Source organism: Cotesia typhae, unplaced genomic scaffold, assembly GCF_013202065.1.
Source record: "Cotesia typhae breed Kobodo isofemale line unplaced genomic scaffold, CoteBio_Ctyphae scaffold_121, whole genome shotgun sequence".
Taxonomy (NCBI): Eukaryota; Metazoa; Arthropoda; class Insecta; order Hymenoptera; family Braconidae; genus Cotesia; species Cotesia typhae.
The window spans coordinates 5,259,754-5,275,349 of record NW_027423773.1 but is presented as its reverse complement, the minus strand read 5'-3'; the positions used below and the strand labels follow the sequence as shown (position 1 = coordinate 5,275,349).

General features: G+C 29.7%; 2 protein-coding genes across 2 annotated transcripts in view; one reads left to right on the top strand and one right to left on the bottom strand.

Annotated features, from left to right (window-relative positions):
- Lmx1a (LIM homeobox transcription factor 1 alpha) overlaps window positions 1–15,596 on the bottom strand; it is a 271,702-nt gene that overhangs the window by 186,215 nt on the left and 69,891 nt on the right. The window lies entirely within an intron of this gene.
- Window positions 13,222–14,630, top strand: LOC141533847 (uncharacterized). The gene is made up of 2 exons (XM_074252937.1): window positions 13,222–13,270; window positions 13,459–14,630. The coding sequence occupies exons 1-2, from the start codon at window positions 13,222–13,224 to the stop codon at window positions 14,550–14,552; spliced, it is 1,143 nt and encodes a 380-aa protein (XP_074109038.1). The 3' UTR covers window positions 14,553–14,630.

Genomic DNA, 15,596 nt, shown 5'->3' with positions numbered 1-15,596 from the left:
AAATTCATTATCATCTTGAACACCTGCTTGTTTCCGAAAAGCTAAGATTTGGTCGAGACATTTTACTGCCAGAGGATTCAATAGCACAGGAACGAACCTCCCTCGTTTACCTCTAACTGTTAACCGAACAAATTGATTTGCAAACTTCTTTGAGGCATCTGACAGATTGTTGTACATTTCGTTGTCAACATGGCCCTTTAAGCCTTCTTTATTTTGGTAATTAGTTATTGGTAGTCTTTCAATCTCACCTGCCCTACGGCGATTAAAAATTTGAATTGAAATGAGAGTACATTGGGTTAGAAGTATCCACGCATGTAAATTAAATCCATCTTTCAAAATTTCTAAGCAAGTTAAACTTTCTTTATTTAAGTAATCATATAATAATTTGATGTCTTCCTTGGAAGGAAGAATTACTTTTTTCAATAGTCTTTGCTCATTTCGATCATCTTCAGCTTTTTTGTTCATCAAAAGAGGAACTTCTTCCAACCACAGCAACAGAAAATCCTCTGCTAACTTTTTTCTTTCTTCATCTTGTATTTTCACACATTCAGCCCGATACTTTTTGCAGCACTTAATCACTAGGGTAACTAAATTTTTAGCTACAGCTGGAGTTTTGAAAGTCATCGAAGCTGTATCCCAGTTTGCAACATTCCTTAAGCTTTTTATAACCACATCATAGTTTTGAGGTCTGAAAATATCTTGAAATTCAGTAATTTTATTATCATTTGACACAATTTCTAGTTTTAAGCGTCCTAACAACCGAAGTTGTGCTCTCATTCCGTCATGTTGATGCTTCAAAGCATATTTTTCAGTCAGCTTGTTACCAAATTTAATGATTAGCTCATCATAACGAATTGATCTTGAAACATCGTCATCACGTAAAATGGGAAATATTTCATTACGCAGCATGTCATTTGCTATCTCATGAATAAAACCGGTAACACGACGGCCTGAAACGAGAATATCACGAGCTAGCTTATTACGTCCTGTTTGGCAGTTTTTGGCATGAAACCGAATCGTTTGATTTGGAAAAAACCTTTACACATTGTACAGCATGTGTAATCTTCTGACGTATTAGTTGAGTTTTCTTGGCGACGTCTTGGGAGTATCAAAATACCAGAATTTAAATCTTTATCAGTATTGTGAAGAAAGTCACCTTTTCTACGAATCATATCGATGATCTTCAGTCGTTGAAAATGATGTTTTGGTAAAAAAGAAAACTTCTAACATCTTTTTCTGTTTTATGTTTCAGCATCAAATGACGAGCAAATTTGCTTTGTAAAGTTTTGCAATATGGACAAAAGTGTTTCTTAGTTTTGTGTTCCCGATGAGCAGCTTGAGGACCGTTAGGATTAAGATCATTAGCATTAGCAGTATAAGAAGCATAAGGAACATTTAACTTTCGTATATCTAATGAACTTTTCAATAACGGTGGTGATTTTTTCAGATTAATTTTCTTCATAATAGGTGTTTGTAAAGGACTTTCGTTTGTAGTATTCAATGGGTTGTACGATGAATCTTGAGCTTTGGTCATACTTTCCCCTTTATCATTGCTAGCATCGGTGATACTTTCCTCGTTATCATTTTCTGTCAAATTGGTTATTAAGTTATCAGGAACGTTCGTCACACTATATGTATCATTTGTATTGATATTTTCAGAATTATGATTGGAAGAATGCTCTATACCCTCGGTAGACTTATCAATGTTGGAATTATAAGAGTTGACAACATTTGATTCGACATTCTCTGAAGAATCATATGGCCAATTAGGTCCTAATTTGTTCAATTCTTCTGAATAACCACTAGGTGGTGGACTTTCATTCGTACTATTCATATTATTTTTGTCAGTTAGATTCGAAGCATCCAAACGAACTGAAGTGTTAGATAAACTATTCGTAGGTGTCTCAGGAACAAAATTATTTATTTTCATATCGTGATGTTCTTTAGAAAAATCAGAAAAATCAGACTTATCATTATTAATCATTTTACTATCCTCAAGGATCGATGATAATCCTAGATTATCCGAACAAGTAGATGAAGAATTTAAAGGTGTTGAAGAATTGACACAATATCTTTTAGTATCTTGAGTTGAACTACCAAGTTGGGAAGAAGGAAGAAGTGTTGAATTATCAGCTGTACCAGTCTTAGAGTCTTGAAGGACCATTTTGGATACTAAATAAAATAAATTAAATTAATATTTTATAAAATAATTAAAAAAACTTCAGCGAACTATTTTATAAAACATTATATACTTTGATAACATTCAGACTATGATGATGTTATGATACTATACAAGTCAATTTATTTTTGCATTTAAAAATAATGAACTATTTTTTAAAAATTTCAGTTGTTTAGCTTCTTGAAAGTAATATATCTATCACTTTACTATACGAAAATAAAAAAATCTAAATTTTCAATTATATAATTTCCGTGTATTATAATTCATAACTCTTTCCACATTAGGAATGAAAAACTATCAATCATAAAAATTCAAAATAAAAAAACTCTATTTTTAATTTCTATATTTATAACAAATTTGAAAACAAATAAATTTAATTTCTGTAATTTATATAATACTTTTAATTTTATAGGAGATTATAGAATCTACGAGCCTACAGAAAAATTAATGTATTTAATAAGTTAATAGTTATATTCGATTGAATTAAGTTAATAAATTAATGTATTAACTATAAAAAAAATTGAGGTAATATCTTATTTTATGAGATAAAAAAATTTTTGAAAGAAAAATTTAGACAAAAAATACCAAATTTTCAATAATACAAAAACTTGAATATTTGTTGAAAATATTCACATAAAACTATTTCTTAACAGTAATTATAAAATTCTATACCTGCTGCTTTTAAAACATCTGTAGTATTCATAACTTGATCAGTTTGATTCGTATTCTGATCAGTAGAGCGGCTGACTGCTGATTTTTTTTTACTGGAGATTAATTTCACCGGAAAGTGATTTAAGTTCTGCTTCGTCAGGATATTATTATCAATCTTGCCTAGCACTAAACAAAAATTTAGATTAATAGTTATAAAGAAATAAATAAAATACTCGAAAAATATTTACTTTTCAGAACATGGGAAAAATTTTTTTAATTATTACATGTCTTATATATCATCAATAATCAAATCGTATCTCTATTTTCTAATTTAATTATAGAATATTTGGAAGCTAAAAATATTAAGGAATATCTACTTAGATAACAAAAATTTCAAATTTCAACATCAAATAGACCGATTAAATGCTTTATTAGCTTTAAAATTTAGATTGTATTTTACCTGCTATTTTTGATAAATTAACAGTTTTCATTTTCTTGTTAACTTTAATCAAATTTTGATCAGAAGAAAAAATAATTTCTGATTTTTTTCTTATAGTAGTTGACTTCAACGAGTTGACATTCAATTTTTTATCTTTCACATCACTCTCTGAAGATTTAGGTAACGCTGAAACATAGACTTAATTAATAAATTAAAAATAATCGCGATAATATGCTAACGCTGGAATGGAAAAAAATTTTAAATTTTATTATTCATTAAAAATAATTCTGAATATTTTTTAAGCTTAGTTTATAAAAAAATTCCTTAGAATTCCTAAAAATAAATTAACTCAATTTTTTTTCTTTAACTAATCTATTATTATTATATTGTTATTCTGTTTATTTTTTATTTATTATTAATATGTTGTTATTATTTATCTGCTTTTAGTAGCTGAGAAAATTTTATTAAATTTTTTTTTTTTCAAAAACATACTATTTTTATAAGTATTGAAAGAAAAACCCATCTAGAAAATGTTTAGAAAAGTAAAAAATAGGAATACGTAAATTAACTTTTAGTTCTTCGAAATTCCACAAAAAAATGTGTTGTTTGAGCTGCCTTAATTAAAACTCCAAAAATCATTCAATAGTAACCATCAAATAATACCAAAAAAATAAAAAATTTTCAATAATCACCTTGAACTCTCAATAAATTTTTAACGCATTTTTTTTGATCGGGTTGTTGATTGGAACCTTTGTTTAAAGTTCTAGTTGCAGTTAGCTTGAATGCATCGCATGATAATTTCTTTTCAGCAATGTCATTTGATCTTTTGATCTCCAAATCATCATTGACAGTCTTTCTTGATGCTGGAATAATAACTTTAATTAATGATTTCAAAATAACATAAATAATACAGTAATGCTTGAATAGAAAGGATTCATTTTTTTTTATCGAAAACTATTTCATTACTTATTTTTAATGCTACATGGAAAAAAATTGGCTATTAAATCCGGAGAAAAAGATGCTACCTTATATTTATTTATTCAATATACCAAACATTTGTATCTTCAAAAATTTAATATGTCTCTTTTTTTCGGGAATTTTTCTTTAAATAACTTTATTCTAACAAAAAAAAAATTTTTTTTTAATTATTAAAAGATAAGCTATCAATAGTATGATTAGTAATGAAAAAATAAAATTATTTTAAAACTACTATTAGTATTGCTCAATTATCAAAAAAATTTGATTCTATTCAATTAACAAGGTAAAAATTTCAGAACTATTTAATGAGAGTTATGGAAATGAAACGAAAACAAAAAAATGTCATTTAATTACATACCTGGAACTTCTAATGAATTTTTTGTACTTTTTTTTTGGTCGGTTTGTTGATCAGAATATTTTTTTGACGCTCCAGTTGCAATTAGTTTACAAGCGTTGCGTGAAGATTTCTTTTTAGTAGTGTCATTTGATTTTTTAATTTTTAAACCATTATTGGCAGTCTTTCATGACGCTGAAAAAATAAATTTAATTAATAATTTTTAAATAATTTTAATAATATGGTAATGCTCGAATGAAAATAATTTCTAAGAATTTTTTTTTTCAGAAATTATTTCGCAATTTTTTTTTTTGAAGTAGAAAAAAAATTTGTCTAATTTTAATAAAAGAGTTCAAATAATTTTTTTTATCTTATTCATAATTAGATTAATTTATTGCTTTAAAACTTTCAATTGTTAAGTTTTTTTTTATTTCTCTTTTGAAAATTTTTTTTTTTGGTTAGACGGAAAATTAATTTTTTAAAAAATCAATCATGAAAAGTTTATCTACAAAATGATTAGCAATATGAAAAATAAAAATATTTTAGATCTATTATTAGAACCGCGCAGATACCACGAAGAGTGATTTTATTAAATCATTAGGAACAAAAATTCTGAAACTATTTAATAATTTTTAAGCACATGGAATGAAACACAGAAAAATATAAATCAATTAAATACCTGGAACTCTCAATAGATTATCAACGCTTGCTTTTCGGCCAGCTGCTTGATTGGAATAGTCGTCTAAAGTATTAGTTTTTAAAAGTTTCATCGTATCATTTGATATTTTCTCTTTTGCGTCAATCAAGAATGATTCAGTATCTGAAATTTTTTTATTTAGTTAGTAAAACATTTTCAATACTTAAACAATAAATAAGTAGACTTGAAAAAATATCATAAATGTACGAAACTATTTTTTTTAAGTATATTAATTATATATATTTGTTAAGTAATGATGATTACATACCTGATGAGTCCAGAACATTGGCGCTATATTTGGCCCCACCAATATAGCGCACAATGCAATTGCTTCCGTCAGTGATTTTAATGCGCTTACTTGATAGAACGCTTAATTCACCATTATCAAATTGTACTAAGGAAAACATCTAAAGAAAGAATTAATTATTTACATTGTAATAAAATTTCATTCATTTATTTCATCAAAATTTTATGAGTATATAAATTCTATTAAGAAATTATAAAAATTAAAAAAAAAAAAATTCTACAATGTAATACACTGATTGTTTCATTTTAAGAAAATGTAAATTCAACATACCTTGGATCCGTAAGTCCTGTATGAACCGTAGATATCAACTGACAAGTTGTATTAAGTAAATTTCGTTGTTTCAATCTCGGGAGTTGTAGGTACTTTTAACACATACTTATATTCGTTACAATATTTCTTTTCCAAGAAAACCAACACCACGATTGACATGCTAAAGTGAGCATATCTCATCAATACTCACATCGAGATATCTACTAATATTGCCATATATAGAGCACCGTCGGAAAAAAAACTCTCGCTATTTATTTTTTTTCCTGGAACTGAACGACTTCTCGAGCTGAGTTTCATTTATTTTTTATACAAGCAATAATGTAAAATCATTGTTATTTTCTTTTTATTTTCACAAAACACAGTAAGGCAGGAACTTTATAATAACCATATCAATAATAATTATTATTACTAATAAAAGTTATAATGATTTATTTATAATAAAAAAAAAACATTTTTTCGATATTTTACCAATGAAAAACCACTTTTTGGTTTTTTGGATTAAAAAAATTATAAATTTAAAAATATTAAATTTTATGCATATAGAGCTATTCTATAACTTAAGCTACACCCTTTCAAGAAAAAACTAATAAAAAATTAAAAAACTAATAAAATTTTTTTTTTAAAAAAAAAAAATTTCAAAATATCAATTTTATGCCAGCAGCCCCGTTTATATAATGAGTAAAACAGAGACAGCAATATATGTTTGTCACTCCAAGCGGTCACGGTGCGCTGTTTGAGGGGTGACGAACGAGAGTAGTGGAGGACAAACATATTTTGCTTTCTCTGTCTTACTCATTATATAGACGGGGTCGGTGGCATAAAATTTATATTATGAAATCTTTTTTTTTATGAGAAAAAAATTTTTGTTTAATAGTTTTTTTTTTTGAGAGGGTATATTTTAAGTTAAGTAATAGTTGTATATGAATAATATTTAATTTATTTGAATTTCTGATTTTTATAATTCAAAAAAACAAAAAAACTTTTCAATGGAAAAAAATCGAAAAAATTGTTTTTTAGATTTGAAACTTTTTTGTTCATCGGTCCGAATTCTAAGACCTATGGATTGGAAAAAAAATTTTTTTAATTTTTTCATTTTCAAAAAGTTCCGGGTAATTTTTACACGTTTTTATGCTTACTGAATTTTTTTTATTTATTATTAATATAAAAGATCACTGATTTTTTAACTTTTAGGAATCCAACTTTTTGTTACCAATTTAAAAATTTAAATTCTCGCCAATTTTCAAACTTTATGTTAAGCTCATACTGTGTTCGTACTTTTAACTTTGTAACGTTCGGTTGCCTTGTCATTTCGATTTTAAGCCTTGATAATTCAAATTAAAAAAAAAAAAATATTTCTTTCAATAAACAATCTATTTTTGTTTATTGGTTCCTTGGAGCTCTTACACCTGAACTTGGAAATGTTAAATAATGTTCTCGAAATACATAAATAGATTCAATTTTAAATGTATAATTTCCATAATCAGTTTTAGAAATATGCATTTTCACACATGTGTATAAATTTAGAGTAATAGTTCTTAAATTATTCATCTATTTGTTCGTCAAATTTTGAGGACAGTCCTGATATTGATTATAAATTGTAGATCTGTCCTAAACAGATTAACTAAAATATAAGGACAGTACACTGAGAGGATTTGTTAAAGAGTAATATAATTATCTCAACAAACCAAATCGTATTGATTTATATTCAATAGTTTATCCGAATCAATACGATTCTATTGGATTTTCGAAAAGCCTAAGTTGTTTTCTACCGACCATCTTAAAATTCTGCTATACCGACGGTTGAAATTGGATAGTTTTTATACGAATTTAAAAATTTTTTAAATTATTTATTCTATTCCAAGGAAGCTGCAGAATGGTAATTTACCTACTTTTGATATGGAGGAGTCATTGCAAACTTGGAAATATTTGTGAGTTAAAATCTAATAATAATTAATATCAATTATAAAAAATTTGATTCAAGATCATCTTAGATCCAAAAAATAGTGGTAAATTTAATTAAAAAATAGAAGTATCAAAAAGAAATTAGTACCTGCAATAGTGGCTACTAATACATACACGGCTTAAGAATTGAAGCAAGCATTAAGCTATTGGCAGGATCAATTGGAGATTTACGTGCGTTTTTCATAAGTAAAAAAAAAATTTTTGTTTCATGATCGACAAAATAAGCTTTATCAGTCAATAGAAATAAAAATTGAGGCGTAAACAATAGTTAAAATTTTAAAAATACTTTCTTAAAGAACAATAATTGAAAATGAAAAATGATTTCTATACTTAAAAGAAATGATTATTTATTATAAATTCATTTTTTAGCAATTAATTGGTAATTAAATAATCACTTTTGTTAAATTGCACTGTACTTTTTTCATTATTTATATTTTTAAAGATATAAGTCCACCCTGACATTACACTTATCAAAAGCTTTCATTTGAATACTCACATCAATTTTTCATGCATTCTCTATATTTATATGTACTAAATATATGTATATGTAAGAAATGCATGTGACTACTCAAATGAAAGTTCGGATTAGTGTAATGGTGGAATGAGCTTATATCTCTAAGGAAACCAATTGTCGGAAAGGTACCAGTTATTTCTTAATGATGCAACTAGAGTATTTTTAAACGCAGCAAATATACTTATTATAATTAATTAACTATTACTGAAGATGAAACCTTGGAAAGGCACAAATTCAAGTTAAAACCATTGCAATGACACTAAATTTCCCTAAAAAAAATACCGATTATCATATGACTAGATTGGAGATAAAATTTTTCTTATTTTTTTAATAATATAAATTATAAATATTATTACTACTAATATTATATGATTTAGAATAAATTTCAAAGAATTTTCGTAATTTGTAAGTCTACGCATTGATACGGCACATGCGTAATCAAAATAAATGAGACTATATGAAAAAAAGTTTATTATTAAATTACAACAAAAAAACGTTCTGTGTAGATTTTTTTTTTTTAACTATAACGACAGCACGTGTTATTAGTGTTAATAATCTGGAGAATTCAGTGACCTAGATATTTTCTCTGCACAGAAAAAAAGAATATCTTGAACCAAGTAAAAAAATTTCTCCCTTCCTTTTTTCTTGGGCTAATATCAAAAAGTGATTTTGATTGAAGAAAAAAGATTTTTGGAACTAGAAATTTATCACTTCACCTAAGTGTTTGTGTTCTTGATACAAAAAATTTATACTTGGCCTAAAGAAAAAAATTCTTGAAACAAGAAATTTTTTCTCAACATAAAACGGTTAGTGTTTCAATTCAATATATTAATGTAATGGCCTAAGAATTGAATTCTTAGCAGAAAACAAATTTTTTATTTGAAACAAATATTCACTTTCTTACGACAAGAAATTCACTTTCTTCCGACAAGGATTTTATTCTTGTCACGAAACAGTAAGTTTCTTGCTCCATTTATTTATTAAACTGTGAAAAATAGTAAAGTTATAAACAGAAAGTGTTCTAAGTTTATCTCATATAATTTGACAGTTGCTAAAGTCTGAGCTGTTATGAACGCACATGCGTGTAAGAAAAACTTACTTGCCACAAGAATGTCGCTGTTTTAGAGAAAAGATTTACTTACTGGTGCCAAGTAAGCTTTAAATTTAACCCAAGAAGAAAAATATTGTTTTAAGAAATTGAAGTTCTTTTCATAAGAAGTTTCATCCTTGAATCAAGTAATGTAAAATTTTTTGTAGCAAGAAATTTTTTTCTTAATTCAAAGTGGTTAAAGTCAAGAAATTTTATTACTTGTCCCAAGAAAATTTCGAGCTTCCTTCCCGACCTATAAAACTTTCTTGGGCGAAGAAAATTTTTTTTAAACCAAGTATAGATTTTTTTCTGTGTGTAGTTTTCATCTAAATAATATGCTAACTTTACATCAGTTGGCATAACTGACAGGGATCTAAGAATAATTTGGCAAATAAGACTCTTCTCCGTAGGTTTCCCATGATTTCAACCGTGATAATATCTAGGGTCCAGGATACTCTGTAACTAGATGATCTTCTATAATCATTAGAAATCATCGGAGAACATACAACATAGAACACTAGTCACAAAAATTAAGGGATATAAAAAAAATTCCAAATTTTTTGGTGATTTTCAGCGAGCTGTAACTCCGAGGAAAATGATCGCACAGAAAAAAAAAAAAAAGCAAATTGTAGCTCCAAGTGTCTAGTTTTTAGATATGACCATGAAAATTTTTTGTCATCGTCAGGTCTGGAGAAATCCTAAGAAAACTACTGAAAAAAAATTTTTCGAAATTTTTTTTCGTCTTAAAAAAGGTCTACGGGCTTCAAAAAAATTTTTTCGATTGTTTCGTTTAAAAGCTCTTTTAGTAAATTTAATACCCTTTAATTTGACGTAATCAAAAAGCCTGTACGATAATTTGCCGCGGAGTTATCGTCAATCAAAGCAAAAAGTTTTTTTGACTTTGGAAATCAATAACTCTGGAAATAATGACCGTATAGGAAATCGAAGGAAGGTTTTGAAAACTACACAATATTCTCTATAAGAAAACGTAAACCGCTTTTGAAGAAAAAATTTTTTTGAATTGAAAACTCGGACTGAAAAAAGACAAAAATTCGCATAATTAAGGATATTTGGATAACTTGGTATAACTTTGGATAAAATGGATGAACGAAGGATATCGTTGGTAATTTTTAACTTCAAAGTGTCCCCTAAAATCCCTAAGAAATTCAAAGCGCTGCGATTTTTTGTTCATAGTGCCCAGAAGCTTCAAATTCTGTGTTTTCGCAAAAATCACCATTATGAGCAATTTTGTGATTTTTATTCATTTTTCCATTGAAAAAATTTTTTTCAAAATTCTTTATTTTTCGATCAAAGAGATTGATTTTTCAAGAAATTTGAAAAAAAAAAAAAAATTTTCAATTTTTTTCGAAAATTTTTTTCGAAATTTTTTTATCAAAAATTTTTTTTTAATTTTTTTTTTTATCGTCTTCAGAATGCTTCACTATTGTCAAAAAAAATTAACTCAATTTTTTCTGTCCGCTACAACTGCCTTAATTTTAAATCTCATTTTAAAAATTCAATAAAAACAAATTGATATACCCCCCGCGGAGTTCGGCTTTTCCTCACACAAAACTTGAATTTGACGTTTTCTTTTTAGCCTAAATTCCTTACGTGAATTTTATGTAAGCTTTTCTTTGATAAGCACCTTTTGATATGCCTCGTCGACATTTAGCTGCCACAGATGTGGCTCGCATTGTTAGCCTCCTTCAAGAGGGCTACAGTCAGGTGGAAGTAGCAGCTTCTATGGGAGTGAGCCAGTCCGTTATCAGTCGGGCCTATGCCCGATTTAACGCGACTCCAAGTTACGATCGTCGTCCGGGTCAAGGTAGACTACGAATCACTACCGAGCGTGATGATCGAGCTATCATTCGAGATGCTCGTCGAAACCCTACTGCGCATGCCCACACGATCGCTCATCAATTTCGCAATCGTCGACAACGTCCTCCCCAACAACACATATCGGCATCGACGGTTCGAAATCGCTTTCGAGAGCAAGGACTACGCGCTAGACGCGCAAATTGCGTGCCTATGCTCACTCCACGACATCGCCGAGCCCGATTGGCCTATGCTCATGATCATCACCATTGGGGTCGTAGACAGTGGACCAGTGTATTACGGACTGACGAATCTCGATTTTGTCTTCATGGCAGCGATAGACGATCTCTCGTTTGGCGCCGTCGTGGAGAACGAGATCGGGATGGTTTTACGAGACCAGTTACAGCTTTCAATGGTGGATCAGTCATGGTGTGGGCAGGCGTGTCCTTCAATACCAGAACCCCGTTGGTCATCGTTCGTGGGACGTTGACTGCCGATAGGTACGTCGACGAAATTCTGGAGCCACACGTCCTGCCTATGCGCACACGCATGGGGGCAAGACGGTTCATTTTAATGCAGGATAATGCTCGTCCTCACACTGCAGTTCGTACGCGAACTTTTCTCCGCGCCAACAACGTAACAACGCTTAATCATCCAGCGATGAGTCCTGATTTGAACCCAATTGAGCATGTTTGGGACATGCTTGGGCGTCGATTGCGGCGAGACTATCCGCAACTGCACAATCTTCATCAGTTGACTCAAGCGTTGTTACGTTGTTGGCAAGGAATTTCGCAACGTGATATTCGACGATGCATCAACATGCAAGAGCGTTTACGAGCTGTGATTCGGAACAGAGGTGGCAATACACGGTACTGAGCAGTTACTGCCGTGCGTACAGAGGTCATTCGGCAGCTGCAAACAGACAAACACGCAGACAAACACACACACACACACACACACACACACACACACACACACACACACACACACACACACACACACACACACACACACACACACGTGTGTGTGTGTGTGTGTGTGTGTGTGTGTGTGTGTGTGTGTGTGTGTGTGTGTGTGTGTGTGTGAAGCGTAAATCCGACCGAGCAACCTCCACGTGGTACGCTTTGGGTAACGCTAATGCCGGCGGTAAAACAACAGTCGAAAAAATTGAGAAAATTTCGAAAAAATTTTCGAAAAAATTGAAATTTTTTTTTCAAATTTCTTGAAAAATCAATCTCTTTGATCGAAAAATAAAGAATTTTGAAAAAAATTTTTTTCAATGGAAAAATGAATAAAAATCACAAAATTGCTCATAATGGTGATTTTTGCGAAAACACAGAATTTGAAGCTTCTGGGCACTATGAACAAAAAACCGCAGCGCTTTGAATTTCTTAGGGATTTTAGGGGACACTTTGAAGTTAAAAAATTACCAACGATATCCTTCGTTCATCCATTTTATCCAAAGTTATACCAAGTTATCCAAATATCCTTAATTATGCGAATTTTTGTCTTTTTTTCAGTCCGAGTTTTCAATTCAAAAAAAATTTTTTCTTCAAAAGCGGTTTACGTTTTCTTATAGAGAATATTGTGTAGTTTTCAAAACCTTCCTTCGATTTCCTATTGGGAACTGACCATTTCGATCACGACATCTGGTGGTAAAAAAAAATACTAGTTTTAGTGTGCACTTTAGTATACAAGTATATGAAATAATTCCGAAAAATTAATTAAAAAAGTAAAAAAAAATTAATAATTCTAAAATGGAACTCATTAAATTAAACCCTCGTTTAAAAAATAAAAGTAGAGTTTATTGTACTGTGAATGGTTGCGGTAGTAAATCCCAAGAAAATTTAGAAATCAGTTTCCATGCTTTACCTAAACCTGGTAGTACTTTTGTTTATGTTGAGAATTATTTTGGAGCAAAAGAAAAAATTGATAGGCTTAAAGCTTGGCAACGCGCTTTAAAATTAAAAGCTATAAATCCCCATATGAGAGTGTGCTCGTTACATTTTAAGAGAAGTGATTTTATTTTACCAGGTAAGTTGACAATGCTTAACCTTAAACATGCAAAGGAGTTTAAATGTATAAATTTAAAAAAATTCTATCTTTGCAGATATCATAACAAAAAAGATGACGTTAAAAAAACATGTGTTCCATCATGCAATTTGCCGACTTCTAGCAAAGTATCAGCTCAAGTTGACAAAATAAAAGAGGCACGACATCAGCGTCGATTAAATCGGAGTTCGAAAAAGAAGCACATGAAAAACATACAAACATAAGTGAGGATTGTAGTGTAGAAAATTTTGATAGTATTTTACCAGATAACAGTGGTGAAGATCTTTTGACTAATGATAATGTTGATGAAGTACCATCTGAAAAATCATGCAAAGATTTCGGAGTTCAGGTGGAAGCTGTATTTATTAAACCATCATTCATGGATTTTATCAACACCGAGGAAAATTTACGAACAGCAACAGGAATTCAGTCGTATGAAATGTTAGATTTAATTGTTGAGCTTGTTAATGACAATTATAGACGGTCTTTACATAACAGTAAAATGAGCTTGAAAGATAAAATAGTCATGACATATGTAAAATTAAAACAGAATCTTTCGTACTCATTTCTAGCAATAATTTTTAATAATTGCACACCTAGGCACTGTCAACGAATTATCTATAAAACTTTACAAATGTTAAGTGAAACATTAAAACCTATGATAACTTGGCCATCAAGAGATGAGATCTCTCGAAACCTACCAAAAGTATTCAAAGGTTTTGAAGACGTGAGGGTAGTTGTAGATTGCACTGAGATTTTTATACAAGCTCCAACTAAGTTGTGTTGTCAAGAAGTTGTTTATTCAACGTATAAATCATCTCCAACGATCAAGATTATGACCGGAGTATCACCAGGAGGGCTAATAACGTTTATAAGTAAACCGTTTGGAGGAAGAGCTAGCGATACAGAAATATTTTCTAACTGTGAATTAATAAATTTGTTAGAAGTCAATGATGGAGTTATGTGTGATCGAGGATTTTTAATAGACGAACTTTGTGCTCGAAAAAATTGGAAACTTATAAGACCACCTTTCTTAAAAGATAAGAAACAATTCTCCCAAAGTGAAGCCATCCTCACCTCACAAGTTGCTAAAGCTCGAGTGCATATAGAAAGATCAAATCAACGGATCAAAACCTTTGCTGTGGTTGGTGAAACAATGTCGGTGAAACTGGTACCAATTATTGAAGATATTTTCACTGTTATCTGTGCAACAGTCAATCTCAGTTCGCCCATTCTGAAAGATGATAAATTTATGCAACAATAATAAATAAACAATTTGTAAATTTTTTAAAAATAACTTTATGTAAAATAAAAACAATAAACAATGTTTTAATCTATAAAATTCTTCTGTTTAATAATATTACTTAAGATTCTAATAAACTTTGGCTAACAATTTGATTATTATTTTCAGAATCTTTCATTGAACAGATAAAATGTAGCATTCTCTGATAATATGCTTTTTTAAAGCTGATAACATTTTTTCAACAAATACACTATCAAAATTAACAGTCATAATACAAGCTCGTTTGTCAAACGATGAATATATCACAAATAACGTTTTTTGAACATTAACAACAGCCATTCCTAATTGCACTTGGCCATAATACTCATGTCTCTTTTTCAAGCTTAGGTTTTCACCGTTTTTAATTAAAAATTTCCCTATCGAAGAATTGAGAACTGTATTAATATCCTTGGATTTGCCTTGGAAAGGACACTTAATCTCCAATAATTCTGACGGCTGTCCATCTTTGAAAATTACACCATCAGGAGAGTATGCCAGCCACGGATTTTGTTGACATATTATCAATCCTGTTTCAACTATAATTTTATTGGTAGCTTTTCTAAAACATTCCCGAGCCTCCCCTTCAGTTTTTTTTTCCATAATCAGTATATTCACTTCGAAAATTTTTCGGAGAGAAAAAAGAATCACATTTTTTCTGCCAATCAGGATTCTTATTCGATGTGTAAGTATATAACTGATAACAAGTCGATCCAGTTATCCGAAATCTCCTCTCTTTATGCCACTCTGAGTAATATAATTTTGTCTTTACACAAACTTCTTCACAATTACAATTTAACATTTTGACAGTCTCAAGGCAGCACTCCTTTAAATCAGTAATTCTTAACCTTTCAATGTTTTCTAACAATTCACTCCGTTGCAATGTAAATATTATTTTAAATTGTTGCTTTTCTACATCAGATACGTCGACTTTTGGATTACGCTCAACAACAACAGACTCATGCCTTCCAACACTACAAAATAATCAAAAAAAAAAAAAATTAAAATTGAAACATATAAACACAACTT